This window comes from Adiantum capillus-veneris, chromosome 30 (assembly GCF_014529385.1).
Source record: "Adiantum capillus-veneris isolate H3 chromosome 30, ASM1452938v2, whole genome shotgun sequence".
NCBI lineage: Eukaryota > Viridiplantae > Streptophyta > Polypodiopsida > Polypodiales > Pteridaceae > Adiantum > Adiantum capillus-veneris.
In genome coordinates, this window is record NC_140960.1 from 51,095,021 (window position 1) to 51,115,792 (window position 20,772).

The following is a 20,772-nucleotide window of genomic DNA, read 5'->3' on the forward strand; positions in this document are numbered from 1 at the left end:
CCTCGCCCCTACCTAGTCTCTCCTCCCCCTCCCTCACCCCTACTACTAGCTACCTAGGGAGCATATCACTTTGCTGTGGTGGAGCCTCATCTTGTTCCAGTTGGGATTCTTGGACTATGCAATCATATTGGGTTCTTGCCTATTCAAAGGCTTAAGGCGTTGCAAGCAGGACAGTGTTTTACTCCACTTTTGAGGCATGTAAGGTCATGGTTGGGCCTAGCACCTGCTTCAAGAAATGTACGGATGCAGCACCTAGTGGTTTTCTTTCACAGTTTTTTCAGTATTCCTCTCACCGAGACGGTGAGCGGTCTTGTGGCGGGCAACCTGTAGCAAGCTGCAGTGTCACTTTCACAAGACACAGTTAGTACAGTTGGTCTAGGCTGGTTCACACTGGACAGACCCTCTAGACCCTTTGGCCTAGGGAGTGACACATGGCAGGGTACCGACGGTGGTCTAGTGGACCTCGTGGCCAAGTCACCACATGGCTGACATTTATGAGCCATTGGTGGCTCTTCATGGTGGTACATATGAGTAGTAGCGGTTGGTGATCGTTATAATCTTCTTCACCTTTGGTCCACCATCGTCGTTGAGAGCAGTGAGTCTATACACAGAGCACGTCTTCACCATCCCTACACATCTGAGCCTCGACACCCCCATTGTACCTGTGAGTCCTGGGCTGGAGCTGAGTGTGCTGCCACGCCAGAGTTGTATCAGTCTTTGAGATAGTTGAGTCATATGTTCTGGGCTGCTGTTGTGTCTTTGTGAGCTCAGTTGATGTCTATTGTTTCTTTTCTATTCAGTCTGTTTGAGTGAGATTGTCACGCACATTGCACTGAGGACCACCCACTGTAGAGAGCACGACACATTATCCGCGCTACAGATACGGTGTGCTATTGGCCAAATACGCACATCTTCACACCAGCTGCGGATTGAGACTGGGAGATACAACGGAGTGCCAGCAAAGGCCAGGACATGCACCCTATGTGACATGGAGCCTAAGACAAAGTAACACTACACATGCCACTGCCCCGTCTACTACGAGATACGAGGCCGCTTCCACTGCTTGTTCAGAGAGGGCTTTGGACCACTCTCCAGAGTCATGAGGTACGAGGATCAGAGATGCCTAGGTTTGTTTCTGCTCGAGCTGCGCAGCCACACAGAGAGCCTGATGAGAGGAGAGGCTACCAATCTCAGAGACACATCACAGACTTCTTTAGAGCAGACATTGGACACCCAGAGGAGCTACTACCACAGCGGATCTTGTCGCCTCACACCAGAGATACACTGATCGATCGAGCAACTGAGCTAGGGAGATCGAGACGCCCACGACTGCGGAGGACTACACAGCATCGACGGAGGCTACATCAGAGGATTCGGACCACTCTGGCCCGACAGGAACGATGCCCGGTCAGACTGTTGTCCATGGAGGAGATTGATGAGATCCGCTAGCGATCGATGTTGTATCTCTTGTGACTTGTGATTTAGCTATCCCCAGCTAGCTGCTTAGCTCACGCCTACCAGTTTAGGATCCCATAGTACTTTTATTTTATCAATTTATCATTTCATTTTGTTACTCTGACTTTATATCAAATTCACCACATTGTAACGCTCTGGTCTCATATGTCATTTTGGCCTTTTGAAGACGTTAATATAACATTTCATTTCATTCATTCTCTCTCTCTCTCTCTCTCTCTCTCTCTCTCTCTCTCTCTCTCTCTCTCTCTCTCTCTCTCTCTCTCTCTCTCTCTCTCTCGTCATCCAGACAGCTGGCATTACAAGGAGATACATCATGTTGGTATGCACAGATGAGGTTTCAGAGGCATGGTTTTAGCATGGACAGGCTGCCCCCTTTCCAATATTCTCTTGATGCACCATCTTTGGCTCTTACACGGATGGAGATTACTAGACTCATTTGGCAGGATCTTATCCAACTTGATACCAAGAGGACATGGATAGAGCCATCACGGGAGTTGGGTACGAAGAGGGCTTTCTATAGAGAGCATCTTCTCCAACTCACGACAGACGGTTTTGTCACAAGGCCCAGCTACATGGACACACATCTATCTCATGGGTTACGATGTGCCATAGGCCAGATACACACATCTTCACACCAGCTTGGGATTGAGACAGGTAGATTCAGAGGCATACCAGCAGACACGATGATATGTCAGTTATGCCATGCAGAGCCGGAGACAGTTTCACTTCATATGTCACTGCACAGTCTACTATGAGATTCGGGGACGCTTTCACTGTTTATTCAGAGATGATTTTGACTCGTTAATAGAGTCATGAGATATCAGGATCAGAGATGCCTCAGATTATTTCTACTTGAGATACAAAGACATAGAGACTCTATTGAGAGGGCATAGACAAAGAGTCTCCCAGAGACGCATCTCAGATTTCTTCAGTCCGAGTACCACAGAGACAGAGGGGCCACCACCACGACAGAGCTCGGTTCCCACCCATGCACACACCAGGGGTACTCTCACTGACCGAGCTTTAGAGTTGGGAAGATCGAGACGACCACGACTGAGGAGGGGAGCCACGCAACACCGACGGAGATTGCGGCAGAGGATCCACGGGATTCTAGCACGACACCCAGAGTGTCGATGAGGATAAGCTTCATGTTACTGCTATATTGTATCATGGTGACACTTATCCCCACTTTGTGCCTTTGTGGCATTATACCGTTGCTCAGCTTACCAGCCACCCATAGGAGTCGATAGCACTCCTATCTCAGCTTCTAGTTTGTAGTTTTCTTTGTTTGTACCCAGACTTGGTAATAGACTCACCATTGTAATCAATTTGGTCTCATAGGTCATTTTGGCCTTTTGTAGACGTTAATATATCATTTCATTCTTTTCTCTCTCTCTCTCTCTCTCTCTCTCTCTCTCTCTCTCTCTCTCTCTCTCTCTCTCTCTCTCAATCAATGTTCGCATTGGTGGGCTTCTAAGCGATTGGAAAGGGGAGGGGGACCTCAAGTTCCTCGATCCCTTGCTCGCATCCAAGCAATGACCCTATGATACAATCGGATGTAGCAGCAATTACCTCTCTTACCCACAAGCATCGCACCACTCATGCAATCCTTCCTTTCAAGACCAAGGCGGACCAAATCAAGCTCCTTGAGCAATCCAAGCTTCTCAAGGACACAAAAATTTGGTTTGCAGAAGACCTTACACCCGTCACAACGGAGTACCAGCAAAGGCCAGGACATGTCTCCTATGTCACATTGAGCCGGAGACAGAGTTGCACTACACATGTCACTGCCCAGTTTACTATGAGATACGAGGCCGCTTTCACTGCCTGTTCAAAGAGGGCTTTGGACCACTCTCTAGAGTCACGGGGTATAAGGACCAGAGATGTCTGGGACTCAGAGAGCATGATGAGAAGAGAGGCTAGCCAATCTTAGAGACAGATCACAGACTTCTTTAGAGCGGGCGCTGAGCAGTCAGAGGAGCAGCTACCACAACAGAGCTCACATTCTCCTTATACTAGAGGCGTGCTGATCGATCGAGCGATTGAGCTAAAGAGATCCAGACGCCCACAACTATGGAGGACTACACAGCATCACCGGAGGCTCCATCAAAGGATTCGGGCAACTTTGGCTCGACATGCACGCCAGCCAGTCAAACTACTAACCATGGAGGAGATTGAGAGATCCGCCAGTGACGGATGATGGATCTCTTGTGATTTGGCTCTTTTGAGGATTGTACACTCTGCTCATCTTGTACCACACACATACCCACAGTGTGTTATATTAGCCCTCATCCGCTACTTTCACACCCCCACCCCCACCCCCCCCCCCCCCCCCCTTCCCAAGATCTCACACAGTTCCATTGCAATACCTTTTCTTTTTATTTTTGGTACTCAGACATTGTATCAGCGTTGTAATTTTTTTGGTCTCATAGGTCATTTTGGCCTTTTGAAGACAATAATATAACATTTCACTTCATTTCATTTCATCATCTCTCTCTCTCTCTCTCTCTCTCTCTCTCTCTCTCTCTCTCTCTCTCTCTCTCTCTCTCTCTCTCTCTCAATGTTCTCATTGGTGGGCTTCCAAGCGATTGAAAAGGGGAGGGGGACCTCAAGTTCCTTGAGTTCCTTGCTCGCATCCAAGCAACAACCCACATGATACAATGGGATCTAGCAGCAATTACCTCTCTTACCCACATGCATTGCACCACTCATGCAATCCTTTCTTTCAAGACCAAGGCGGACCAAATCAAGCTCCTTGAGCAATCGAGGCTTCTCAAGGACACGAAAATTTGGTTTGCAGAAGACCTTACACCCATCACAGCGGAGTACCAGCAGAGGCCAGGACATGTCCCCTATGTCACATGGAGCCGGAGACAGAGTTGCACTACACATGTCACTACCCAGTTTATTATGAGATACGAGGCCGCTTTCATTGCCTGTTCAGAAAGGGCTTTGGACCACTCTCTAGAGGCATGGGGTATGAGAACAAGAGATATCTGGGACTAAGAGAGCATGATGAGAAGAGAGGCTAGCCAACCTTAGAGACGGATCAGAGATTTCTTTAGAGCGGGCACTCGGTAGCCGGAGGAGCAGCTACCGCAACAAAGCTCAGATTCTACTTATAGAAAGGCGTGCTGATTGATCGAGCGACTGAGCTAGGGAAATCCAGACACCCACGACTGCGAAGGACTACACAACATCGCCGGAGGCTCCATCAGAGGATTCGGGCCACTTTGGCTCAACATCCACGCCACCCGGTCAAACTACTAACCATGGAGGAGATTGAGAGATCCGCCAACGACCGATGATGGATCTCTTGTGATTTAGCTCTTTTGAGGATTGTACACATTGCTCATCTTGTACCACACACATACCCACAGTGTGCTATATTAGCCCTCATTCGCTACTCCCCCCCCCCCCCCCCCCCCCCCCCCCCGAGATCTCACACGGTTCCATTGCAATACCTTTTCTTTTTATTTTTGGTACTCAGACATTGTATCAGCATTGTAACTTTTTTGGTCTCATAGGTCATTTTGGCCTTTTGAAGACGTTAATATAACATTTCATTTCATCTCTCTCTCTCTCTCTCTCTCTCTCTCTCTCTCACACACACACACACACACACAGCTAGAGATCAAGACAGGCAGATTTAGAGTAGTACCCGTTGAGTGCAGGATTTGTCAGGTGTGCCAGATAGAGCCCGAGACAGAGCTACATTACATATGTCACTACCCAATATACTATGAGATACGAGGCCGCTTTCACTCTCTATTCAGAGAGGGTTTTGGACCACTTTCTAGAGTCATGAGATACCAGGATAAGAGATGCCTCGGATTATACTTACTGGAGATTCGCAGACATAGAGAGGACCTCTTGAAGAAGGGCACAATGAGAGAGATCCAGCAACAGCGGCAAATTACAGATTTCTTTTAGTCACACACAGAGGAGTTCGAGCAGCCCCCACAACATAGCAGCACCAAAGGCATAGTGCTTGATCAGGCAATAGAGTTGGGGAGGTCCCGTCGCCCACGGATGAGGAGGGCCTCTCAACATCGACGCAGATTGCGACAAAGGATCCATACCATACTGGCGCGACATAGGAGCCGTCCCCACATAGTGCTTACCTGGGAGGGCATTGAGCCTCTACAGCCTTTTGGATATTGATGTATATGTATATGATGCCTCTACTGTCAGAGAGCTCCATTATATCAGCTCACCCTTTGTATCCCCCTTTGTATCAGCTTTCACTCCACCCCTACCCACTATTTTCTTTTCAGTTCTTTGTACTTTTTGTACCCAGAACGGGTATTAGATTCACCACATGTAACCTTTTGGTCTCATAGGTCATTTTGGCATTTAGAAGACGTTAATGTTACATTTCATTTCATTTCATTTCTCTCTCTAGATCTTTAAGGTCTCTTGAGATAGCTTCCTACGACGTTAAAATTCTCTTCTTCTCGGGTGTGTGTGTGCGTTAATAAGAAGAGGAAAATGGTATAGCCTTTCTATCACCCAAGTGTGGTAGATTGGTTATGCCATTTCCCTCTTGAATAACAGGTCTTGAGTTCAACTCTCCTCGTCGGATAGATCTTTAAGGTCTCTTGGAAAAGTTTCCTACGACGTTAAAATTCTCTTCTCGGATGTGGGGTGTGGGATGTGTGTGCTAATAAGAAGAGGAAAATGGTATAACCTTTCCATCTTCCAAGTGTGGTAGATTGGTTATGCCAATTCCCTCTTAAATAACAAGTCTTGAGTTCAACTCTCCTCGTCAGATAGATCTTTAAGGTCTCTTGGGATAGTTTCCTACAACGTTAAAATTCTCTCTCTCTCTCTCTCTCTCTCTCTCTCTCTCTCTCTCTCTCTCTCTCTCTCTCTCTCTCTCTCTCTCTCTCTCTCTCTCTCTCTCTCTCTCTCGCTAAATTGGCTTTATCTAGCAGAAAAATAATTCTAAATGATTTATTGGATTAATAAGTAAGAGGGTTTTCTTGCTTGGAACACAAGGAAAAAAATAATTCTAAATGAATAATTGGAATTTTAAGTGAGGGTTTTTCTCACTGGAAATATCCAAGTACAAATATTTCTAGTGTGTCATTCAGAGTGATGACGAGAGCACTGTGAAAGGAAATATCTATAAGGCCACCAAGAACGGGTACTTCTGATACGTCACATCGGTTCGGTGAAAGGGAGCATCGTGCAGAAGTATCCAACCATCCGGGACGGACATCTCCGATGCGTCATAGAATGGGTGACATAGAGCATCGCGAAGGAGATTGTAGTGTAAGTTCGGGAGGAAAGGACTGGGTGATGGGTATTCCTGATGCGTCACAAGCTGGGTGACGGGTGCATTGGAAAGGGAATATCCATAGTCAGGAGGAATTCCGAACTGTGTTAAAATTGTGCACAAGGAATGGGCAAGCACTTGAATGAAGATGGGTTCAATGGAAACTTTGAGGGAATACAGTTACTTTTTGAGAAAGCACGTTGCTTTTCGGGAAAGCAGATGCTTTCCCGCGAGGAAGTTTATGCCTGCATCGCATCTGTGCATGTGGTTCCATCCAGGGACGCCTGGGAAGTGCTGTGTAAGCATTGTTTTTCAACTTATAAGGTTTTATTAATTTTTTGGGCAGGTTCAACCCATTTTTAATAAGCTGATCAGCCGCCCACTTAATAAGTGGGCAGCTTTTGATAAATAAGGCAACAGATCAGCAAGCGCTTTCTCTCTCCCTCTTTCTGGTCAAAAGTTTACAAAAAAACGCCAGCGATCTCTACGTGGGCAGCCGACGCTCAGCTACTCCTGTCGTGGCCAAGGAGCTATAAAAGCATCACACACCCTCTCTCAGAGGAGTTGCAAGCGCCAGCAAGAGGAGACTCTGCCGCGAGAAGACGCAAGAGATCGCGAGACTACGAAGCACGGAGGTCGCTTTTCCCGCACAAAGAGCGAGAGGTATCAATTGTGAATTCGCCATACGAATTGTTGTCCCATGTTTATGTGTGTTTGCAGGTGTACTTCCTCTTCACGAGGGGGTAGGAGCAGAGGAAGGCATGAGCCTCTGTAGGAGAAAGCGCTCTGAGGAACTAGAGCCAGATCAGCCCAAGGGTTTCGTACCCAAGTTTGGGAAGTAGATCCACGGATCGGAGAGAGGTAGTCTCTCGAGTTGTGATCCGGAAGTAGGGATTCCCAAGTAAGGACTCCGTGTCCGGGAAAGTAGAGTTGTTATGCAAGAAGAGAACTCTTTGGGAACAGAGTCGGAAAAGAGTTGGAGGATGCCATGTCCTGAGTCTGGAAGGTGAGATCCAGAGGCGAGAACCTTGGTTCTCGAGGATTTAGAATAGAAAGCCGACGCATCCTGGAACCATCAAGTCTTATTCTAGAACGAACGTGGTAATACGTTTGGTTCAAGTGCTTGTACAGACTTCTCCTCAGTAATAAAGATACTATTACGGGGGGGCAGACCAACCCATCTTCTAGTCCCAGTACTGTGTGGATCTTCTCACTCTCTCTCTCTCTCTCTCTATTTATTTCTCTCTATATCCTCTCGCTTCAGTAATAAGTGATAAATCCTATTTATCCGAATGTATTTTATATTGTTATGCGCTCCCGTTTGTGACAGTGGTATCAGAGCATGTTCTCCTCTCTTTCTCTGTAAAGGAGGGCGACTCTGGGAAGATACGGGAGGAAGCAATGACAAGCCAAGAGAGAAGCAAGCAGGTAGAACCCTAAGCTTGCAGAGTTGGAAAATTTTTTCTCTCTGCAAGAAGTCGACACAAGACTTGGGATTTTCTAAGAAGGCGACAAGAGCATGATGCTCAAGAACCTAGAGAGTCCAAGGAGCGGAATGCTCAAGATCCTTCACAGTCTAGAAAATATCCATGAACATTAATCCATAACCATAGCCAAGAAATCCCGTCATTTTAGGAAGGATATGAAGAAGGTCTCTAGACCTAGGAACACTCCAATGAAGTTTGATACTTTTGACGGAAAGGAAGATGTCCTAAAAGTTACCAATTTCACTCAACAGTTTGAAGTTGCCTTTGCAAACGGCAATTTCTCAGAAGCGTCGAAGGTGAGGCATGTGACCAAACTCCTCAAGGGGATTGCAAGTACTTAGTGGTATACCAAAGCTCTGCAAGGAACTTACAACAAGACTTTGATTCAATTCAAGGCTGAATTTTCCGACAAATTTTTTTCCTCTACGCTTTGAGGAAAGCATCCAAAAAGATTGGGATCGGTTTGCCCAATAGGAACACCAGCGACTCAAAGCAAGTAGTAGTTCACTCTTGCCAAGGTAGCTCCACTCTTGACCCTCTTTGAGGAAGGAAAGATGAAGAAATTCAACGAAGGACTTCTGCTCGCATGTAGACACATCCGCAAGATACCTTGCAGCGGATAGTGGAGTTAGCAATAAAAGCTGAAAGTGTACACCTCAGTGTACATAGAATCTAATCCCCGCAGTGGGACGAAAATCATTGAACATAGAAACATCAAATTTTTGTTATCCCTCCTCGACGGATATGTGGGCAAGGTGAATCATTTTTAATGCTTTTGCAAGGAAGAGACGCTAATGGGCGTCGGGAAAACATTGCTGGTGGTATTAACTCACAGGAGGAAAAGATTGGAAAGAAGTGCCGTCGTGCACAAGGAATCTTTGGATTGGAACTGTCTGCCTATGTTGAGCGACGGCCCGGAACAAGAACCTTCTTTATGTGATCGCAGACTCTATTTGTGAAAGAAAGACATCGAGATTAATGCTCTATGATTTGGGCATTCCCTATGTGAAAGGAATACAAGAGGTTTAATACCCTCATGACTAATAATGCAGAATTATGCGCAAGAGCAGATACCTAGATTGATTTCTAGGAGGATTATTCTTCTCGAGATTGAGAAGGCGGAATTGAGTTTACAGATCCTCGGATAAGGAAACTTCCGATCATTTGGAAGGACACGAATGACGAGTTCTTACATGGCTCGTAAGTTTGATGATTGGTGAAGGACATCCTCAAGGTGCTAGAGGAAGGGCATGAATCGGTAAGGTAAGTATTGAAATTATTGAGTTTTTGTTTAATTTAAATTTTAAGTTCTCTTTTGAGAAAGAATCGGCTCAACTCACCATTGAGCAAGATTTTGAATTTTTCAGGTTTCTCCCCGGCAGTTCAGTAGGACCTCTACAGTTGAGGACAACTGTTTATAAGTGAGAGGGATGTCGCTAAATTGGCTTTATCTGACAGAAAAATAATTCTAAATGAATTATTGGATTTATAAGTGAGAAGGTTTTCTCACTTGGAACACAAGGGGGAAAAATTTTCTAAATGAACTATTGGAATTTTACGTGAGAGGGTTTTTCTCACTGGAGACATCCGAGTACAGATATTTCTAGTGCGTCATTCAGAGTGATGACGGGAGCACTATGAAAGGGAATATCTATAAGGCCATCAGGAACTGGTACTTCTGATACATCACATCCGATAGGTGACAGGGAGCATCAGAAAGAAGTATCCGACCCAGACATCTTTGATGCGTCATAGGATGGGTGACATAGAGCATCGCGAAGGAGATTGTACCGTAAGTTCGGTAGGAAAGGACTAGGTGATGAGTATTCCTGATGCGTCACAAGGTGGGTGACACGTGCATCAGAAAGGGAACATCCATAATCAAGAGGAAATTCCGAACGTGTTAGAATTGTGCACAAGGAACCTATATCTGCATTGCATTTGTGCATGTGGTTGCATCCAAGGACGCCTGGGAAGTGTTGTGAAAAGATTGTTTTTCAACTTATAAGGTTTTATTAAGTTTTTGGGCAAGTTCAAACCATTTTTAATAAGGTGATCAGCCGCCCACTTAATAAGTGGGCAGCCTTTGATAAATAAGGTAACAGATCAGCCAGCGCTTTCTCTCTCCCTCTTTCTGGCCGAAAGTTTTTAAAAAAAAACGCCAGCGATCTCTACGCGGACAGCCAACGCTCAGCTATTCCTATCGTGGCCAAGGAGCTATAAAAGCATCACACGCCGTCTCTCAGAGGAGTTGCAAGCGCCAGCAAGAGGAGACTCTGCCGCGAGAAGACGCAAGAGATCGCGAAGCATGGAGGTCGCTTTTCCCGCACAAAGAGCGAGAGGTATCAATTGTGGATTCGCCGTACGAACTGTTGTCCCATGTTTGTGTGTTTGCAGGTGTACTTCCTCTTCACGAGGGAGTAGGAGCAAAGGAAGGCATGAGCCTCTGCAGGAGAAAGCACTCTGAAAAATTATAGCCAGATCAGCCCAAGGTTTCGTACCCAAGTTTGGGAAGTAGATCCACAGATCGGAGAGAGGTAGTCTCTCGAGTTGTGATCCGGAAGTGGAAATTCCCAAGTAAGGACTCCGTGTCCGGGAAAGCAGAGTTGTTCTGCATGAAGAGGACTCTTTGGGAACAGAGTCGGAAAAGAGTTGCAGGATGCCATGCCCTGAATCTGGAAGGTGAGATCTAGAGGCGAGAACCTTGGTTCTCGAGGATTTGGAATAAGGAACGGAAATTCCTTGGAATAGGTTTTTGCCCTAGGAATAGGAAGCCAAGGCTTTCAGGAACCATCAAGTCTTATTCTAGAACGAACATGGTAATACGTTTGGTTCAAGTGCTTGTATAGACTTCTCCTCAGTAATAAAGAGACTATTACAGAGGGGGACCAGCCCATCTTCTAGTCCCAGTACTGTGTCGATCTTCTCACTCTCTATCTCTCTCGCTCTCTCTCTATTTTTCTTTATATATCCTCTGGCTTCAGTATTAAGTGATAAATTCTATTTATCTGAGTATATTTTATATTGTTATGAGCTCCCGTTTGTGACACTCTCTCTCTCTCTCGTGTATTTCTCTCCTCTTCTCCTCTCTCTCTCCCACATGTTCTCTTGTTACCACGCCTTCTGCTGCAATTTGGTATGGTATCAGTACCTAAGCTTGACGACGCCAAGTGGATTAGGAGCATGCAGAGTGGCTGTTGGAGGCTGTGTTGTTTAGCCAGCGGGAGGGCCAGATCCGGCAGCATTATCCTTGTGGAGAGGACCCGCATTTTTGCTTCAAGAGGGGGCTGATCTGTTTCTGCAGTGTTTTTGTTGCGAAGAACCCTTGTGTACCTTTGTTTTTCAGCCTGTTTTTGACCAAGTACTCAAGAGTGCTGCTGATTTTCATCGAGGAGTTGGATCAGATCTTGGGCTGCATTTTGAACATTCAAGGTGATTCAAGTGCGACGGTTCATGCCAGGTACCTTTGTAAAATTCAGCCAGCCGGTTGGAGACTTTTGTGCGGCAGAGGGGGCTGATTTTGGACCGATTTCAGTACCTGCCCTTGCTAAGGAGATTGGAGGTCCCTTTCGACAGGGGTTGTTTGTAGTCTTGGATCCTGGTTTGCACCTATCTACAGGGGACATTCTCTCGTGCCTAGTATCAACTTGATATGTTGGAGATAGACAATGGAGGGTCAATGTTGTTGTACACAGATAGAGACATGGTGGTTCTAACTTGCATTGTGATTGCATGGCCTTCTCAAGTGGGGGTGTTGCCAGAGATGGTTGGATGTGGTCTATACCCTGGTACCTGTTCTCTTGGGAAGGTGATGGGTCCCATATCTAGGCATATCTGGCCTCTTGGTGTCGGGTGGAGTCGCTTTTGGCCAGAGGTGGTGACGTGCTGTGGATCTTGCAGGAGCTTGTCTTCTTTTCCCGTTTTTCTACATATCCCCTTGTTTACCCTTGTTTACTCCTGGATGGTGATCTTGGACTCTTTCCTTTTCAGAAGGGGGATCATTGTGGTACCTATGCTTAAATGGAACAGTTGGATTAATGATACTGGCTGGGAAGTATTGCGACTACCTCGTGACCCAAGCTTTATACCCAAAGGAGGTTGGTATCTCTTGCACCACAAACAGCATGTCTGGAGACAAAAGCATAAGCAAAAGGGCACACAAAATTTAAAGCAAATTTCCTTGACAATATGATAGTATTCTCCAAATTAGAGGCTGAGCACAGGGAACATTTAGCTCAAATATTCAAAACTTTAGAGCCGCACAGGTTTCTGATGAAGAAAAGTCAATTCTTCATGAAGAAGATACATTTTTGGGACGCAAACTTTCAAGGAGGGGTATGCATGGACCCAGTCAAGGTGGTGGCATCCATTCATGGACTGGCCACCTCTCAGGAATGTACAGAATGTGAGAAGCTTTTTGGGCTAGTGCTCATATTTAGCCATTTCATCAGACTCCAGCTCCTTCACATGCGTTGACTAGGAAAGGTGTTCCTTTCAATTGGGGGCAAAGAGAGATAAATTCCTTGGGCATTTGAAAGAGAAGGTCAACCAGTTGTTTTCTTTCCGATTTGTAGAAGCCTTTTCAGGTTCATTGTGCAGCTGTTTATACTATCTATCATCATAAATTAGATCAACTGAGACAGTTCTGGAAATCCAGACTTTGTAAATAATCTTTGGGAGTCTTGAGTCTTGACAATGGGGAGTCACTACTCAAGGATGGCTTTTTGATGCGACATGCCTAGCTATGTGTCTTATGAGGCAGAAGGTGCTCACTGGTTGTCATCACCATCCATATGGAGGACACAGACATTGAGACGACCCTCAAGGCTGTGGAATCCTACTTATATTGGTCCCAGTTGAAGACTGATGTGGATACTCACATCGGGACTTGTATGGTGTGTCAGGAGGCCAAGTATGACAGGCATAGAGAGTCAGGACTCCTACATCTATTACCTATTCCAAAAAGACCATGGGGTAGTATTGCTTAAAGTTGATCTTCCGAGGACCATGGTGGACATGATGGCATCTAGACCATTGTAGACAGGTTCAGTAAGCAGGTTCACTTTGTAAAAGTAAGAAGACCATCAAGGCAGATCGTATGGTAAACCTGTTTGTGGCACAAGTGTGCCATGGAATACCTATATCCAGCCATTTTTGTGTATAGATGAGAAAGCCTAGTAGGTTTCTACTAGTAGTGTGCATTGCCATTTTAAGAGCAGCACTTGTTGCCAAATGGCAAGGACTAAGCAAACCAACAATGGGTGTCCACCCTTGTGCTCATAGTGAAACAGATGCCCTGATTAAGCAGGGGGTCTGGTGGTTCTTTAAGAACCCTGCTTAAGCACTGTTTTACTTCAAGGTCCAAAACTTTCCTGCAAAAGCTATGTAATGAACTGTATGCAGTTTCTGTCAAACTTTAGAACTTCTAGAAAATTTTGCATGCGAAGTATTTACTTAAGAACTTGGCTACCTGTGTACCATATTTTATTCCGCTTCCTATGCCCCATAGATATCACGTAAAAGAAAAATATTTGTGACTCAAAGCTCTTAATATGATGAGCTACATTCTACAAAACTGTCAAAATTCTCGAAATAACAGAATTTAAATTTCATGATTATACAAAAATTATCCTCCATGTCTAGGCCCAAAGAAAAAAATCTACACCTTTTGTTGCATATAAAGAGTGTTGACATTTTGCAAAGCCAACTCATGAATATTCTTTTCATGGGCACAGCACTGGCTGTTTGGACAATTTAGTCTTTAGATGATGTGCTATAATTTACTGTGTGAAAGCCAAAGAAACACTTTTCCTTGAAAAGGAAGTTGAGAATGCCAAGCACTAAGAAGAATCCTCTTCCACCAAGACGCCCTTTTTCTTTTTCTCAGACGTTGTTTGTAGCATCAGCAAGCCAACCTTTCTCTTGTACTAGAAAGTGTTATGATCTTCTTAACATTTTATGACTTCCACATTTTACTCTACCAAGGTTTAACAGAAGCTCAATATTTGAAACAATGGGAGTGCAAGTTTGTTTTCTTGAAAACATGTGTACAAGGTCAAAAACCATTTTCTCTAAATCGAGTATTCCTTCAAAAAAATTTACAGTGTCGTACCTTAAGAGTTGCATCGTCACACGTTGAGAGAAGGAAATTCCCAGATGGGTGAAAAGAAAATGATCTCACTGTGCCTGTATTTCCAGCATAGTGTTGAATCAGCATTTTGCTTCGAATATCCCATATCTGAGATCTTACAAGTATTCATACAAAAAGAGCACATCAGCTAACATATTATAGATGCCTTATTCCAAATCTGAATATGCATCAAGGACTGTAAAATCAGAATTGGATTCACAGCTCTAGACAATATACATTTTGTAAAACTTTTACATGTATGCTTTAGCAAATCACTTACCAGATACCTAAAAACAAGGAGTCTAGATGAGTATGCACCTGAATAGCTTGACCGCTGCTGCTTCCAATGCATGACCCATGCGGATGGAAACGCGTGCAATTGACCATCCTACATGAGAAAAAGATGGGTGAGAGCATTGCATAAATGAAAAATTCGACTGATGCCTTTTCAGTTCAACAAATTGCTACATTGAATACCATCAAAGAGGAGCAAAATTTCACAGATAGTTACACCACAGATAATCTGTTAAGATTAGTGAAGGTATGAAGGGGCAAAAGCTGGACAATTGACAAAAAATAGCATCATCGAGTATGCTCCCTCTTTCTCAGACATAGGTGATAGATTTTTTAGAAACTGCATTTTCAGCCTAAAGTAGACAAGATTTTATATGCTTTGTTAAAAGCCTTCAAGTTGGTTATCTGTAGTCTGAAAACACTTCACGTTGGTTATCTAATGAGAAGTTTTCTCATTAGAAATCGTGGTTCAAATCATGAGCATTATCAATAAATTGACCAACGATGGAAACCTAAGGTGATCTATATCAATCATGTAGTATGTCATTGGAGGTTGGGCATTGTGAGCTTGAGCCTTGCTGCAATAAAGCCCACGAAGTAGGCACTATTTGGGGCAGCAGCCAAGCCCTTGGGTTGCATTTATTCGGTTGAATATTGAGCTTAAAACGTTTAACTCACTATTTTCGAATAAATGAATTATTCTTAATGTTATCAAATGATTAAAATATCGATTGATAAACTACTTATATACAAGCGCACAAAAACTCATTCGACACCACTTTCAATCGATAGCATTTACAAACCGTCTCGCTCAGGAGCACATGGATTCAGCCGACACAGGAGTTGGGCACGAAGATAGCTTTCTATAGAGAGCATCTTCTCCAAGTAACAAAGGATGGATATGCGATCAGACCTGCCTATATGGACACTCATCTATCCTATGGGATACGATGTGCTATTGGTCAGATACGCACATCATCGCATCAGCTAGAGATTGAGACCGGCAGATTTAGGAGAGTACCAACAGAGGCCAGGATATTCCAGTTGTGTCATATAGAGCCAGAGACAGAGTTACATCACATTTGTCATTGTCCTGTATACTATGAGATACAAGGCCGCTTTCATTGTCTATTCAAAGAGGGATTTGGACCATTGGCTAGAGTCATGAGATATCACAATTAGAGATGCCTCGGGTTGTTTTTTCTAGAGCTGCGCAGACGCAGGGAGAGTCTCTTGAGGAGATCAGGCAGTGGGAGACATTCACATAGGGAGATCGTTGCCTTCTTTAGAGCAGAGACTCGGCAGCCAGACGAGCATGCTTCACAGCACACTTCAGAGCCCACCCATACCAGAGGTATATTAGTTGACAAAGCCATTGAGCTCCGGCGAGCTAGACGTTCACGTCTACAAGGGCGACCACGACATAGACGGAGGCTCCATCAAAGGATTAGGACTATTGTAGCACGAGATGGGAGACGCCCAATAGACTATTTACAGAGGCGGACATTGACAAAGGTCTTCAGCGGTGACCGATGCAATACTTTCTCGAACAACGCCCGATGCTGGGCATCCTCGGGCATTGATGATGATGCTGATTCTTTTAGTCTCACTTTACTTCATTTTTATTTTTGTACCCAGACATTGGATTAGATCCACCAAGATTGTATCAATTTGGTCTCATAGGTCATTTTGGCCTTTTAAAGACGTTTAATACATTTCATTTCATCTCTCTCTCTCTCTCTCTCTCTCTCTCTCTCTCTCTCTCTCTCTCTCCTGCTCGCCCTGCTCGCTGCCCTCCCCTGCGCTGCCGCCTCCCCTTGCGCTGCCTCTGCAACCCCGCCCCCCCCTCGCTCCGCCTGCAACCCCGCCACGCGCCATTGGTAAGGTGTCCCCCCCCCCCCCCCCCCCCCCCCCTTTTCTTTTACACGTAGGATGTCCCCCCCCTTCTTCTACGCGTAGGAGGTCAATTTTTTATTTTTATTTTTTTGGATCCACCGCCTTGTTACTTTCCGGTCTCATAGGTCACTATGGCCTTTCGAAGACGTTAATATAGCATTTCATCTCATTTCATTTCATTTTCATTTTTCATTTCATTTCTCTCTCTCGTTGCCCCCCCCCCCCCCCCCCCCCCCCGCAACGCTGCTCCACCGCAGCACCACCCGCCTGTAGCTGTTGCTTCAGAGGTCGACCCACACACCGTTACGCACACACCTAATCGAGCATTCCGAAGAGCCCGGCAGGGAATTGAAAACAAACAGAGAGCGCAATATTCGGAATTTTACAAGGAATTACAGGAAACTCAAAAACTGCAGACCTCGTTTCTGGCGGCGACCAAGCATGAGGAAGCAGAATGATAAACCCGATCCTTTAGAGGATGCAGTTCAAAAATGCAAAGAAGAAATGACAGAAACTATTAACAAGATCAACCGCAACCTGCTAGGCACAATAAAAATGCTCGAAGATCGTGTGTTTGCCCAAGAAAGCAAGATCACTGCAATGGGAGATCGTGTGACGGCCCAAGACGAAGAGATTGCGTCACTCAAGAAGGCGCTCGCAGAGGCACAATCACGAAACACACTTGAAGAGGGAGAACTGCAACCCTCAGTAATAGAAGAACTAAACTCAATCAAAGAGCAAGTGCGAGCCATCAAAGAGGGGGAAGAGCAGCACAAAGAGATGACGACTTCCTTGGTGGACGTTATTACAAAGACTCAGCAGAAGGCAGATGAAGCCCAGAAATGGATTGAGGTGGCCAGGAAAGGGAAAAGCAAGGAAACAACGTCGACACCAACCATTATCAACTTGACCCTAGAAGAGGAGCAAAGACGACGTGTGCGCTCTCTACATGTGAGAATTTGCAGTCTTACAGACAAAGATAATGTAGACGAAGAGGTAAAAGAACTCATGGCTTGGGGGTTCATGGGCCGATGCACTCAAGAGCTTGGAGAGTGGGCAGCAAGAAGAAAAATGGGAGCAATGAGGAAACCTCGAAAGAAAGGGCACTCATCCTCCGTTTTCCCTCCATGGAAGCAAAGAAAGACTTTCTGAAAAAAAGGCCAACTCTTAAAAAAACGGGTATCTTTCTCGGGGATGACCTTACCCTCTCACAGATCGCTCATATGCAGGAGGTAATGCCAGAGATTAGAGCAACAAGGGAAAAAGGCAAGATTGCCTTTTACCGAGATGGAAGAGTGGTGATATTGGAGCAACGCTCCACATGACGGTGTGAGGCCTATGGGACTGCACTCAAAGTTGCTACCTGGAATTGTAATGGATCTATGCGTCTTGATGTAGGTGCTTTTGAGGAGAGTTTTTCCAGGAGAGACATCATCTTCTACTCTGAGACGCATCAGGCCCCTGGGTAGTCTATGCCTCACATTAGTGGATACAGATGGGAGACAGCCTATAGACAGGACACACAATCGGAGCACAGAGGGCGGGGCTCGAGAGGAGTGGCAGTGTTATTCAGGGAGGAGTTGCAGTCATTGATACATATAGCTCGTAGGGATGAGCAAGCTAGGTACATGTGGGTGAGATTGAAAGCAGAGACAGGCAGATATCTTTACATTGCTATTTGCTACTTTCCCCCGAGTACGTCAGTATATGCACCACCTAAAGGACAATCCCCCTTTTCTACCTTGGATGATGACATATGGGAGTTCTCTAGAGACGGTGACATTATCATTCTAGGGGACTTCAATGCTAGGACTGCCCATCATCAGACAGTGTTTTATGATACCTCAGAGGAGATGCTGAGAGAGTTGGATGTGGTGGAGATAGGCCTATCTAGACGATCGCAAGATGGGGAATATACTGAATATGGACGGCACTTGATAGACATGGGGACTGCACATGGATTGGCCATCTTGAATGGCCTACAGAAATTTCCTACTGCGGGAGGTTTCATATGCTTTCCACACAGACACGGAGCCAGCACAATGGATTATGTCATGGCACAGCCGAGCCTCATCTCTAGTATCCAGGATCTCATTGTTGGGCCCAGACCTGTTGGGGTGACAGTGGATCATGCTCTTATGTAGTTGACCATCTCTTTCAAGTTCAGTGTAGCACACAGGCCACGGGCAGCTACCCCTACTCGCTACACCTTCACGCGGGAGACGGACTCTGTATACATAGATGGGATATACAGACGCTTGTGCACTGAGGAGCCAGGACGACCTCTGGAGGAGCTTACTACTATACTGACACAGACTTTACATGATGCAGCAGCAGAGGCATACCCACACACTCAGCCTAAGCAGAGACGCCGTTCTAGGAGCATGCCCCAGAACAGCTGGTATGATGCGGAATGCCACGAGACTAGAGCTAGACTTCAGAGGGAGGTGCTTTTGGGAGACATCACTCACAGGCAATCATAGATTGACTTCCGACGCCTAGTGCGGCAGAAGAAAAGGGCATTTTGGCTCGACTAGAGCAGGATCTTTACCAGCTATTCTTGAGTCAGGATTCACGTGAGGCGTGGCGGCTCTTTCATGAGCGATCCCCCCCCCCACCTGCCATTACCTCTACAGAGACTTGGGGCCAGTACGCATCATCTTTGTACATAGTTTCTGGACAGCCGCCCCTCCCCGACCCCCCCGATCCATGCCCACACACATGTGCTTTTTTCACCGCTGAGATGGTGAGGAAGGCCATTGACAGGATGAGGACTGGGAGAGCATATGATCATGATGGCTTAGTGGCTGAGCATTTCATGCATGCCAGAGATCTACTAGCAGAGCTTCTAGCACTTATGTTTAATCGTGCCATGTGTGAGGCCTTACCTGATACTTGGAGCCTTTCTACGATTGTACCCATCTTCAAGTCAGGAGACCCGATGGAGCCTGGGAATTATCGCACTATCATGATTGGACACACACTAGCACGATTGTACACATCCATTCTTGAGCAGCAGCTGAGTAGATGGGCAGAAAGGGCAGGGATACGTGCAGCTGGGCAGGCAAGTTTCAGGAGAGGCTTTTCTACTCTTGACCATATCTTGACACTCAGAGCCATCATTGAGGAGGGCAGATCACATGGGAGACGGATCTATTGTAGCATTGTGGACTTCCGCAAAGCATTTGACACAGCACCCAGCGCTAGATTGATGCGCAGATTACAGGAGATAGGAGTACCCACAGAGCTCATTTGGGGGATCATGGCATTGTACAAGTCAGTAGTGGGGCATGTACGCACCCCAGAGGGCTTGTCCGCACCGGTTCACTCCACTATTGGTGTGAAGCAAGGCTGCCCGCTCTCTCCTACTCTATTTGGTATGTATGTGGATGAGGTTGCTGACTACATTGAGAGAGATGGTGATAGAGGTGCACAGCTGGCAGGGAAAAGGATTCCATTATTGCTCTATACTGATGATATTGTGTTGATCTCCGACTCTCGAGAGGGGATGCAACATCACTTGGATGCTCTGCATAGATTTGCCCACGAAAGTGGTTTGTCTGTCAACCTTGGTAAAACCAAGGTCATGGTATTTAATACCACCCCACAGTGGATCAAGAGGTCAGTGCCCGCATTCACATACGGCCAGGAGACGGTGGAGTACACAGATGCTTACACTTACCTTGAAGTGGTTTTTCGTGGACCAACATTTCCACTGAGGAGAGCAGCAGAGACTAGATTGACCAGAGCCCATGGAGCATTGGGCAATTTGGAGAGGATGTGTTCACATGTTCACTTTCAGGAGCCTCAGTGGCGTCTGTATTGCTCTATGGAGCTGAGATCATAGTTACCAGGAACGGGAAAACGGAACGGGAACGCGGAACAAAATGCCATTCCCTGTTACGGGTACTCACGTTTGAAACACGGAACGGGAACTTGGAATGGGAACGGGGAACGGAGACCTAAAAACGGCCATTCCCTGTTACTATGTCTGAGATATGGGGGCCTTCTTTGGATCATCACGGGAGGACAGATCGCACTAATGGGTGGGGGGACATGGAGAAGCCTTTGGTCTCTGTAGCAGGGCTACAGTGTCACTTCACAGGACAGACAGTTGGACAGTTGGTTACACTTGGTCTGGTTCACACTGGACGGACCCTCTAGTCTGGGAGTGACACGTGGCAGGTACCTACCGACGGTGGTCTAGT

At 45.9% G+C, this 20,772-nt stretch overlaps 1 protein-coding gene across 2 annotated transcripts in view; it reads right to left on the reverse strand.

Annotated features, from left to right (window-relative positions):
• The window catches only part of LOC147417938 (uncharacterized), a 123,576-nt gene that overhangs the window by 38,209 nt on the left and 64,595 nt on the right, over window positions 1–20,772 (reverse strand). For both annotated transcript variants that reach the window (XM_086506857.1, XM_086506856.1), the window contains exons 6-7: window positions 14,693–14,762; window positions 14,357–14,482 (exon numbers count right to left, since the gene is read on the reverse strand). In XM_086506857.1, coding sequence (XP_086362983.1) covers window positions 14,357–14,482; window positions 14,693–14,762 — 196 coding nt within the window. The remainder of the gene's footprint in view (window positions 1–14,356; window positions 14,483–14,692; window positions 14,763–20,772) is intronic.